At 37.1% G+C, this 12,438-nt stretch overlaps 1 protein-coding gene across 1 annotated transcript in view; it reads right to left on the bottom strand.

The window, feature by feature from the left end:
• Window positions 1-12,438, bottom strand: part of LOC127965409 (zinc finger protein GLI2) — a 70,921-nt gene that overhangs the window by 27,001 nt on the left and 31,482 nt on the right. The window contains exon 3 of the mRNA XM_052566217.1: window positions 4,425-4,527. Within this exon, the coding sequence (XP_052422177.1) occupies window positions 4,425-4,527 (103 nt within the window). The remainder of the gene's footprint in view (window positions 1-4,424; window positions 4,528-12,438) is intronic.

Below are 12,438 nucleotides of genomic sequence, written 5' to 3'. Positions count from 1 at the left end.
TGCTATCCCCATAATCTCTGAGCTACACAAAGGTCCTGAAAGAAAAAGTAATTATTGTAAAATAAACCCAAAAAATGTGAAATGGACCATGACGTCAAACTGATTCTGATTGGCTGATTATGTGACTGACCAATCATAACCCAGCATCCCAGAGAACTCTTTTGTTGCGTTTGAGTCCCTAAATGGAGCGCTCTTGAACACAGAGGGGATGTCAGACAGTGTTAAATAAAGCAGACCTGTCAATGTCCCCATACTACTTTACTTTCCACTGGGAGAGGAAATGACCATACATATGAATCAGAGCCTGCGTTCCAAAAGGGTGTGTTCTGCGCACGGCCTGCAAATTGCGGGGGGGTTGGGTGGTCGGTTCTTCTGGGGATTTGATGGCAAGCAGACTACAACTACAGCTACACATTCATTTTGTTTCAAGGAAAATTAGACCGCACTAAACAGGAGAGGAAAAAAAAAAGCTTTTGCCTCAATGAAAGGGGGATGTTTCTTTTATGAAAGTGTATGTTATTTAGTTTTGTTTGACATGTGAATGGAGAGGATTACAGATTGCCTCCATCTAAATGTATTTAGTTATGTGCCAAATACTTAAGGTAACAGTTCTGTCATCATCTACTCACCGTCATGTTTCTCCAAACCAAGAAGATGTTTAGCAGAAAGCTGAATCTTGCTGTTTGGCATACAATGAGAGTAAATGGTGACCAGCTGCAAAAACTGACTAAAAGCGCCATTCAAGTATTATAAAAATAGTTAATATAACTATATTCAAAAAATTTCTGAGCTCCCCAAAAGCTTTGCGTGAGGAACAGAATTTTCAAGTATGACATCAATACTAGGTTGATGGTTATGATGCCTAACATCATTGGTTATTTTGTATTTTTTTTTTTTTTCAGTAAATAACTTTTGTTATAAAATGTGTGTCCGTTTACCACACAAAGCAAATTTATGACTTCATAAGACATTCTGAAGATAAGTTATTGCTTTGGTGTTTTTGTCATGTTTGTAATTTTACAACCTTGATTACCATTCAGCTTCTGCTTAACATCTCCTCTTGCAATTGTGCAGAATAATACAGGTTTAAAATGACATGAGGCTGAGTAAATGATGACAGAATTTGAAACCATTGCTTTAATACATGCATTTTTCAAAAATGGATAAACAGTTTTTTGTAGCTTTAATGAGATGTGAGCAAAGCCTTCAGTGACTGTCTGAACGGCGGGTATCAGATGCATTATGCTTGGCACAGTCTGGCTTCATCTCAGTCTCTCATTTATACCATCTCTGTTCGGAGGCCAACCTGCACCCAGCCTGAGTCGTGCTCGGTTTCCAGTAAACGCCTGCAGTCTACCAAGCTTGTCCTGTTGCCAACTTTCTGCCATCAGCCTCCTTGAAAGGATAGCCATAAAGACGTCTCTGTTCTTGAGGAGCTGAAAGAAAACAGACTCGCCATACACAAACCACCAAATCCTTCCCCCTCATTTGTGGAAAGGGGGCAGGGGGGGATTGGAGCAAGTGCTCAAAATTAATATTCGCCTGCAATAGTGCTATGATTTTGCAAACTGCCAGCGAAGATGAGTTATCTGTGGCCATACACGCATGTGCTTTTGGTTGCCATCTTGACCATTGACAAGATTATCACAACAGATGGCATTACCACAGAAAATGTCAGCACGGTTGTAATTATAGTGACCACTGGTTTCAGTGTCCCAATCTGAAGATCAACAGATGTCAATTAAAAACAAAACATACATTAATAATGCAGTCATATTTACAATGGTTTTGAAGCGTTTCCCACCATAATTGTACTACTATGGGAAAGTATGTCAACAACAGCAAGAGACAACTCCTAAATATACAAAAGCATAATTAACCCAGTTTTGGGTACATTCCCACATTTCTCAGTGATTGCCAGACAGTCAAAATTGACAAGACAGCATGCCAACATATTAATAAATCAGGAAAACTGCTCAGGGTGCTGAACCCTCAGTAATAAGCCATTATTTACAACTTTACCTGTCAAGGGATAAGAAAAAGAGGGCCCCTACTGACAAGAATGATAACTAAGATTTTGTTGTTACGCCCTCTCTCTGACAAGATGGTACTTGAATGGTTAAAGAGACCTTAGTCATAGACAGGGTATGTCATGGTGCATTTAGAGAGCTTCTTCTTAATAGCTACCTTTCATTTTAGCAGTCTTCCATCGACGCACCATGGGTGGTACCTGCCCATAGTAGCATATTCTTTAAGTGTCTGTATGTGAACTTGAACATTTTCATATTTTGACAATATGTGCTTTCTGGAAATATCCAGAATACGCGTATTCCCAGCTGATTCCAGAGAGAATATCAGTATGACACATCTTAATAGTGTTCCTGGTCAGGTGTTTTGATTTAGATGAATCACGTATCCCACAGAGACTGCAGTTAACTGCCACTGGGAGTCGTGGGAACCTTTTCCGAACTCGAGGCATGCTCTCCAGTAGGTATTGCATGTCCAAACCTCACAAACATATATTAACTTAAATATGCAACCGAGTGTGAGTGTAAAATCTCAATTACCGTCACATAAACCAAAAGATATGTGCAAAAACTCCCCTCACTCTACAGAAACACTAATTAAGTCGGACAGTTTCTGGTCAACATTGTACACTGGTTTGAAAAAAAAAAAAAAAAAAACGTTGGGTGGTTCTCAATACCACTGCAATCTGAAACTGTTTTCTAAAAAGAAAAATGCTAGTGAGTGGATAAGGGAGGACGTGTTTTTCTCATTCACTCTGCTGTCATTGAGGTTCTGGGAAAGGAAAGCTAAATTCTAGATGCTAATTGCTCTGTTTACATGCTGAAATACTCTACAAACATTTAGACATTCATCTTCAAGATTTGTTAACTCTTTCCTATTTACGCTTGTTTGGATAGGTTTGATTGTTATGGAAGGCTCTTTGGCATATTTGAATATACAGAAACCACTATTTTAACTGTTATGAGACAATTCAATAAATAATGAAGTTAATTTTAGAAAAAAGCTAGCATTGTATGTGTGTTCCATCTACGTCTCCAAGCTAATTCCAATAATCCTGTAATGATGAATCAGTGTGTTTAAATGTATCAGTTAAGATAATAATTCAATCACTCTTTAAGAAAGTAACATGTTTTTGTTAAGAATGAATCGGTGTTTGAACAAATCCGTTAAGAATATAATTCAAAGAATCACCCTTTAAGACAGTCAATTGTTTCTGTTTCAGTGAATCAGTATGTTTGAATGAACTGGTTAAGAGAATTATTCAATGAATCACTTCAAGACATTCACTTGTTTTGCCCTGAATGAGTCAAAGTGTGTTTGAAAGAAAGGGTTGAATAAATGACTCGCTGAACACTGAAGAAAAAAAAAAAAAACACTACCACTGATGCAGAGGTATTTTTGCAAATATTTACCTATGAAAACCTCTTACAACTCCTTTTACATGTAGCAAAGATGTCTATGTTAAATGGTAACATGAAGCATATGTTTCATGAATCATTCTATAGGGTCCGATCCCTAAATCAGACCCTGGCCATACACCTTCAAAATATAACACTGTGCTTAATTTGCTGTGCAATATACATGTAATTAGGTGAATTGGACACAGGCAGTGAAAAGGACAGCTAAATCAAGGTCTTGATGAATTAGGGGGCGTCTGTCAAGGCCAAGTCACATTAATCAAAGGAGCCAGAGTACACAGAGAGAAGGCAGGAATACTCTTTTCCGGCTCTTCTGATAAATTGTTCTAGTGTTGCTGGGCTCGCTGTATGTATCGCTATCCAATCTGTGATTTTAAATGCAAATGCACAGTTGCACTGATGTTAGTCTTTGTATATCTGAAAATTTTCATATTTTCTATTATATATATATAATATTAAAATACTATTTGCACATATATTTCCTATTACAAACCTAATCAACATAAAAACTGACAAAAAAAATCTTATTATTTGGCTTATCTCTTTCGCATTACGTATTTTTTTTTTTTTTGACTTGCTTATTATTTCCAGGTTTAAAAGACAAAACCTGCCAAAAACCATTTCAGTAAATGTCAGACTTACAGATGTTGTCCAAAACTATAAAATACTACATGGATGAGATGCCATCAGCTTTGTACTACACGCTAATTTTGTCTGTGATATGAAACCGACTGAATCACTGGCATTTGTTTCGCAGTACTTGGACGTTTGCTTTCCATGTGCTGCACATCTACAGCTAGGGCAGAACAATCTTTCAGGCAGAAGACAAACAGATGTACTGGACAAGACCTGACAACTACATGCTCTGAATCGGTGTGCTTTATATCGAAGATGACTCAACAGTTTGTATCTTGATTAATGATGATTCCATCAGTGCAAAGGGAGGAAAATGAATGTTGAAGTGGCTACCAAACTTACCCATGTATGGGGTGCAGAGGATGTGGCTCGTAATGGTACCTCCCCTCGTGGTGGCGCATGTCGATCGGTATCGGTGTGTGGAAGGTTGAGAATAAGTGAGGAGCTAAGGAGTCAAAGACAGAAGAGAAGAAAGACAAACATGTCAACAGAGGCTAAAATACATTATACAAAGATGGCTTTTTGGGCAAAGCTGCTATTCCAAAAAAAAAAAATAATATAAACAATTAGTTTTATGCATTTATTTATATATTTGAAAGTTTTACTAGTTTTGTTTTAGCATTTTTAGTTTTTGTTCTTTTATTGCCTCTATAGTTTTTAATTAATTTTATTTCAGTTTTAGTTATTTTAGTACATCAAGTTAAATGTGCTAACTAGCTAAAATAAAATAAACGATCTTATTCTATTTCAGTGAATAATTTTATTTTATATAACAAATGTTTTTATGGTTTTAATTTTAGTTATAATAACCACGATTCGAGCCACGCTATACAATCATTTTACACAATAATACCACAGAAAGAGAAAAAGGAACAACAAGAAATACATAAAATCAAATTTTGAGCATATTAGAGTACAGAGTTGTTAGTTTAGCAACAGGTTAATGCTCTTTGTATGACACAGCAGACAACAAGACAGATTTAGACTAACTGAGCCACAGTCTGGCCCTCTCATCTCCAAGATAATTGTAAACTTTTGAACGGTTCCTCAATATTATTGGTCTTACAAGTGCAATGAGTGGATTACAGTTTCTCTAGATGAGTTTTTATTTGTCTGGGCTAAAAAAAGAGAGCCAAAACATGCTCTTCCTGTCATAAAATGGTTGATTGCTTTAAGGGGGTCTTGTAAAAAACCAACGTGTTTTCATTAATGAGTGGAACTTACTTAAGGTGGTGGTTATAGATCTTTGAGTACTGTGTGTGTCTTTAATTTGTTATTACTGTTTGCTCTTAATGAGCTCCTAAGGCTATTTTTGGATGGACTCATCATCTCATCTCCTGTGCGTGTCTGTCTGTGCCCATTCCTTGCCTGTATTAAAATTCTTGGGCATCACGTGCACCAGTGAGCCAGGCTTGACCTGAGAACAGAGACTATGGGGGTAAAGTCCTCAGATTATTATCTCTACCTGTAAGGAGATAAGGGTAGATGAGGGTGGGGAAGGGCCGCAGGGGCCACTTAGGGGCCCATCGGGAGGAGACCTGTATGAGTCAGCATTCCAGAGCTGCCACTCTCACTCCAATCATCACCGTGGCTCGAAAGCATGCATAATATATAAATATAGATTTTGGAGCGGCAAAAATAAGCACATTTCTGAAACCAAAGCTTTACAAAAAACAGTGCATGTTATTGTACTTTGTGTGCTTGCATTCAATTTAAACGTCGGTATTTCCAGTGGAATTTGTCCTGGAAAAATGATCAACTCTTCAACTTTTTCATCACTGTCACTGCGGAAACTACAACTGACAGGTAACCAGGCTATTTCACATTGGCAAAAATCCATCTCAACAGCTCCAAGTGACTGCATACTTTCAGGCTGTAGTAGTGTGTTTTTCCTTGCCAATTAGGTGGACTCCCTTTCCTTGGCGAGTTGGATATGGAGAGGCATTTTTCAAACCAGTGTGTAGGGGCCAACGTAATGAGGGTTTTTTGTGTAGGATGATAAGCATGCATATACATAACATTCATTGATGCTTTGGCCAAGTGCACAGCATGTCAGCGCTTGAGTAAGCCTTTGGAAACTCATGGGATTCCTGTGTGTTTAAGCATGATGGGAACTGGTGCTGTAAAGTGTGGAGAGTCATGAGCTAAAACACTTAAAAATGTTAATAAGAGCAGTTTTTCTTACTAATGCAGTGATTCACATTAAACATCATAAATATATACTGCAAAAGACCAAACGTCATATGGCGACCTCTCCAAACACAACAACTGTGCAGACATTAAATGAAAGACTTAATCTAGGATAAAGTAACTCTGACTCGAAGGTGGACAAGGCCTCATGAGGATGTAGAGGCAGGGACGGCCTGAGAGGGGCTTATTCCATCACCTAGACAGCGCCATTGTTCTTGGGCCAAAAGGAGGGCCAAGGTCCAGAACTCAGGAGGATACACACTACACAGGTGTGATTGTATGGTTTGACCCACTCTTTTTCCTATAAAGAACAACATGATTCAGTGTGCTCCAACCAGTATGGAGCAAGTGGTTAAAAAGTCAAGGGGCTTGTGCATAAATATTCATCCCAAAACAGACTGGAGCCGTGTTCTTAAAAAAATCTTATATTTAAGAATGTTTTAATAGAAAGTCTTGAAAAAATAACTTAATTGTTTTCTAAATGTATACTGACCTATTCATAATGCTGTCTTGTCTAATACAACAAAATCAATACTTTAATACACAGGTAAATCTTAAGATACGAACCAAACTAAACCAAAAAAAAGTTAAATAGATGGATTAAAGTAAAACCAGATTATTCTATTTTATAAATATTTTTTAAATCACAACATGTGGGGTCAAAATGGGCCCCATTATGCATTATATGGTTAATATTATTACATTAAAACGTACCAAATTACTTATGAAATTCATAAATGTAGACTTTGGAATATATATATTTTTTTTTTAAAAGGTCCAATTCTTGCAACTTTTGTCTCAAACACTTAATTGGCTGCTTATTAATAGTAAGGTAGTTGTTAAATTAAGTGTTTTTTTTTTTTTGTGTGTGTGTGTGTGTGTACATGCATATAATGGCTGTACAGGGCATATATGTCGCACATACTACGAAAAAACTCTGTGAGATGAATAAATTTCTTTTGTCCTCATTAGTAAGTCACTTTGGAAAAAGGGTCTGCTAAATGACTAAATGTAAGTGTAATTTGTGTAGGACTAGGGATATAGAAAATGGTCGTGCAGAATATGTGCTTTATAAACACTAATAAACAGCCAATATGATAATAAAAGGCATGCTGATAAGTAACTAGTTAATAGTGAGAATTAGTCTCTATACTAAAGCGTTACCAACTTTTGAGCCATAAAATACCGCCCACCCCCAAAAAATGAATAAAAAAAAACACTCCAATCCATCTACTAATCATTTTAAGTAGTAAGCACCATGTTTTGGTTACGAAAAGTATTATTGTTTCAGTGCCCCATTATAATTCCTAAAATGTACAAAACATCCTGTCAGGACCTGGTGAGAACCAGGCATCCACGTTCGGTTGCAGGTCAGGATTAGCTTGTGGTCTGATGTCCTTTTAAAGACAATAACAGGTGGTAGACATTATCAACGGGTACTCAAAGTAGAGGAAAAACATTCACTTTTCATGTCCGAACGGAGCCGAGAGACAGCCGGCTTTGTACTGAGAGTTGCTCATCTTTAGAGGAAGCACTCAAGAACAATAATAATATCCTGAGAGGCCAGGCAGCAGCAGTGTAATTAAAAAGGCTTTTCTGTCTCGCTCCAGGAACAAGAGGGGAGCGAGCAGGAGGGAGTCGATTCAGACAGGAAATTCCAGCAGAATGGCCTGGCAAGGGGCCTAACTACACAGCACCATGCAAACCGCCCCACACCAGATCCCTAAGCTGCCTTGAACCCTGGGAAGCCGCAGGCCGAGCGGGAGCCACCAGTGGAGTCAGCCGATCCTGGTAGCATGCAATTTGTTCCCATTTTTGAACAATCTAGTTTGACCTTTCTTGACTTAATGTCACACATCATTGTGCAGCAGTACGCAAAATGCACTGGGGGAAAAAAGAGGCTTGTCCTCTCCATCCACCCTGCACCTGGGAAATGTCACACTGTATAACATCCCTATTTAGTCTGTGTTGATGGTTTTTTCCCAAGGCGTTAGTTGTGGCGGCAGAAGGATTTAGGGGTTTAGGGGAGAGCACGAAAACTGCTTCCAGCACTGAAAGGAAGTATTAAGTGAATGACTTTTCTTTTAACACCCCAGGGGCTTTGTAAAATGATACATTTCTTATTAATTGGGGATTTTGGCCAGGTAGATGAAGTTATGGCATCCATACCACAATCATAACTGGTATACAGTACCTCTTGTTAACTGTAGATCCTGTGCCAATTTAGAATATTGCAGAGTAGCTACTTGGTTTCTGTTAAATGGAAAAAGTACACATTTTAGTGCTTTTTTTGGTTGTTTACCAGCCTTAACCAGAAGTGCCCAAACCCAAGTCTCTATGCTATTCTGGTCTCTAGATATGGCAGTAAATCAATAGGAATTTATTATCAGTCTGACACATTAAAACATATTAGCATTACATCAGTTCTTTTAGAGTGATAGTTTAAATGTTACAATAAAAAATTATTTTACAGCATCTGCGCATCTTAATGTTAATCCTATGCATTGTATTGTATACAAACAAACAATAAAAATTGCATTCAATTTGATAAAAAAAAAAAAAAAAAAAAAATCAATAACCAATGCTGTAAAGAGCTACTGTGGACTGTTTAAAATATCTAATGCAAAAAAAATCTTACTGATTCCAGACCCTTAATGATTTGTCGTGCTTTATATCATATTTTTGACTTATAAAGACTATTCAAAAATTTTTAGCTAGATACAAGTTGAATAATTAAGGTTTGGGAGTTATCCTGAATAATGAAATAACGGTTTAGTTCATAGCAGTACCTTTGTTTACAAAACCCTGTCATAAATACAGTAGCCCGAGATCCTCTGCAGTCCTTCCGTGCCTTTCCTGTTAATGTTTATAAAGCAGGGTCTCGCTGGCTTCTCTCTGGCAGTCTAAGGCCATGTCAAACAACTGGCCAAATCCATCCAATCACTCACATCATTTCCAGCAAGCTGTTGGCCCTTATAAGCCCTGAGAGCTGAATGTGATTTATTAAGCCTCTCTGAGGCACTGGACTAGTTACCTTAATTGTCTCGATACTTCCACTGTGTCTCAGTCCTAGGACAAAGCTATCAGGACAGGGGGCACCAGAAAATAACCCCAATGCATCACAGTACAAGGTAAAGAGCTAGAGCTATGTTTGAGTGTGTGCTTTGCTACACATTAGCATGCTTCTGGTGTTACAGTGCCAGTTAGATGATGATAAAAATCTCAGTAAGACTAATTACACATAAAGACTAATTACAAATAAAGCTAATCACTAACTTGATTTATCACGAGAGTCGCTAATCTTGTCAACAAAATTACAACCCTAGAGAAAAATAAATTAACTAAAATGTATTTGAAATACATTCATTTCATGCCAAGTGTACTAAAAAACATTAACAAAAAAAAAAACTGCAGTTGTTCTATTCTGGTATACTTAAAGTCTGCTAAACTGGAACAACTAATTTTGTGCTTAATGCACTTTAATTGTGCAGAAGTAGTGCTGAAGTCCAACTAAAGATACACTGAAGTATGTTTTATTGTGCTAAAGTGGAACTATTGCAGGTACACTTCAGGTGCACTTTAAATATATGACATTTAAAGACTAATATTATTAAAAAAACCATACAGTCCTCATAAACAGTGACATTAAAACACATTTTATTGTTAGTATTAAGAAATGTGAATTGTGCAAAAGTAGTTCTCCAAATAGTTTTATTTTTACATTTTATATCAGTAAGTCTCGAGCAGCATGCCAGATATTTTAATAGATTTGAACTCAGTATGAAATAAATGTATTTAAAAAATATTACTTTTTTTTTTACTAGGGAACTACTGTTCAATTAAACTAAAGAAACAAAATGTTTATGAAAGAAGTCTCTTATACTCTACAAGGCTGCAAGGATTTATGATAAAATAAAATAAATAAATACAATTAAAACTAATTAACTAGCTAGCTAAATAATAAATAAAAATATTATGAAGTAAATCTGAAATTAAATCAAATACATGTTTTTTTTTTTTTTTTTTTTTTTTTAGATAGTTTACTCTTCTAATGAAAAAATATTATAATATTTTAATTATGTAATATATATTTAAAAAAATATTTGGCGCTCAAGAAATATTTAATATTTTTATCAATATTAAAAAACACTGTCCTGCTTAATATTTTTGAGAAAACCATTAAACATTTTTTTAAGGATTGTTTGATGAATAGAAAAACAAAAAAATCAACAGCATTTATTTTAAACAAAAATCTTTTGTAACATTATTAATGTTCCTCTCAATTTAATGCATACTTGCTTTGTAATTTTTGTTTTTTTTCAAAAATGCAATTTTACTATGAAATGGCAAAATATTGAATACATTAAAGGATTTTTGCATCATAAGAAGAAGAAAAAAACATACACACGTGTCTTGTCAAGATTAAGTAAATACTTTTGGTTTATTATCTGCAGAGCTGTAGATGTTATGAGGTTGCAGATTGCCAAAGCCCTCAAAACCAAAGTTATTCATTTAAAATGGGTGGATTAAAACAATCATACTGAAGATCTGACATCCATATAGCATGCCTCAAGATCTGATTGGATGAGAGGTTGCTGGGTCACAGCACTGATATTTGTGGTTTTCAAAATGGCACTTAGACATCCTCTTAAGAGCTACTTTGTGCCTTTGGTGTTTGCTGGAATTAGTGATTTACTGCTCCTTAGAGTACACACTATCGTTCCTTACCCATGGAAACCCAGAAAACATCAGCTTAGTGTGATTGAGGGTTTCCAATACAGGCTCATGGTTATGCACTCCCTTAAGCTCTACAAATCTAAAAACGGAAAAGGGAGTTCATTTGAACATCTTCTCTTGGGAACGTTGGTCTCTGTGGTGTTTCAGGAGGCCCTTTGGCCTCTGAACCGTGGGCGATACAAAGGATGTCCATTAACACAATGGGTGTGCTAACAGTGGTCAGTGCTGCTTCAGCACTAGTGGTCCACCAAAAGGTCTTTTACAACAGGAACGATGGCTGCGGAGGAAGTATTCTCACATCAAGACAAAGCAGGGGCTCAAGAGCCACAGTGATTCATAAGAGGGAATCCCTGCTTGGGTTCACACCAAGGTGAGACCTTGTTATCCGAGATGTTGGGGGGAAAAAACAACAGTGAAGAAAAAGTCAACACTTAAAATTGAGATGACAGTTTCCCCGGTGTTGCATGAAGCAAGACCCACAATGACCCATTTCAAAACCCACTAAAACGTCTGACACTACCAGGAAAACCCAGAGTTGGCTATAATCATTTTTTGGAGAATTTGCTTCCATAACATGTCCTCTACCTGTCAAGTATTACTCTTTTAATAATCATACATTTTTTTGTGTGTTTTTTTTGTCCAATCAAAGACAGTCATTGGGATTCAGTGTTGTTTTGGATCCCATTGGCTTTCTTTGTACAGACAAAAAACAAAAATATCCTATTTTGTGTTGTGTAGGGGGAAAAAAAAAGTCATACATGTTTGGAACAAGTAAATCATTTTTAGTTTAACAAGACTTTTAAGCTCTGAGAGAGGTTTCCATGTGTGATAAGACCCAGTTAAGGTAATAGCCCATTTACACAAAACAGGGCCCTGACTCTCTCGCCAAACCTCGGCTCTGACTTCAACATCCTCTGGGGGAATTATGTGAAAGAATTTGTTGTAAACCCTTAAACTGAAAACATCTGTGAAGGCACTCTGTTATTGGTCTGCGGATGCCTCAGTTGGGGGTCAGACAGGCTGGTTGGGGGCCCTCCATTTTCTGTTTGTACGCCTCGGGCCACAAACGCTAAGCAATTTTGTCCTTTTCATAAACCAAAGAAGCTTTGGTCCATTCTCCATTTTGGTCTTTTTGTTATTCTTCTACACCCAGGCAGTGGTCTTCCTGGCAGGCTGGAATGAAGTAAGCAATCGTAGCAAAACACTCATTCCTGTTACTCAGCATTTAACATCCTCTTTGTGCAGTTCCAGGTCACAATTGCTTTGCCTCAATGCCATTGACAATAAGACCCCTCATTAAAATTCTTTTCCATTGTGAATGCATCACTTCCCGTGGATGAAACTTCCCCTCTCGCTGCCATATCCCTGTGGCTCATGGCTTTCAGTGCTGTCCATTGCTTTTTACTCAGCCGTTTGGACCCTACATGCT

The sequence above is a fragment of the Carassius gibelio genome, chromosome B9, assembly GCF_023724105.1.
Source record: "Carassius gibelio isolate Cgi1373 ecotype wild population from Czech Republic chromosome B9, carGib1.2-hapl.c, whole genome shotgun sequence".
Classification (NCBI taxonomy): domain Eukaryota; kingdom Metazoa; phylum Chordata; class Actinopteri; order Cypriniformes; family Cyprinidae; genus Carassius; species Carassius gibelio.
The sequence above is the reverse complement of the archived record's forward strand: the minus strand, read 5'-3'. Positions and strand labels throughout refer to the sequence as shown.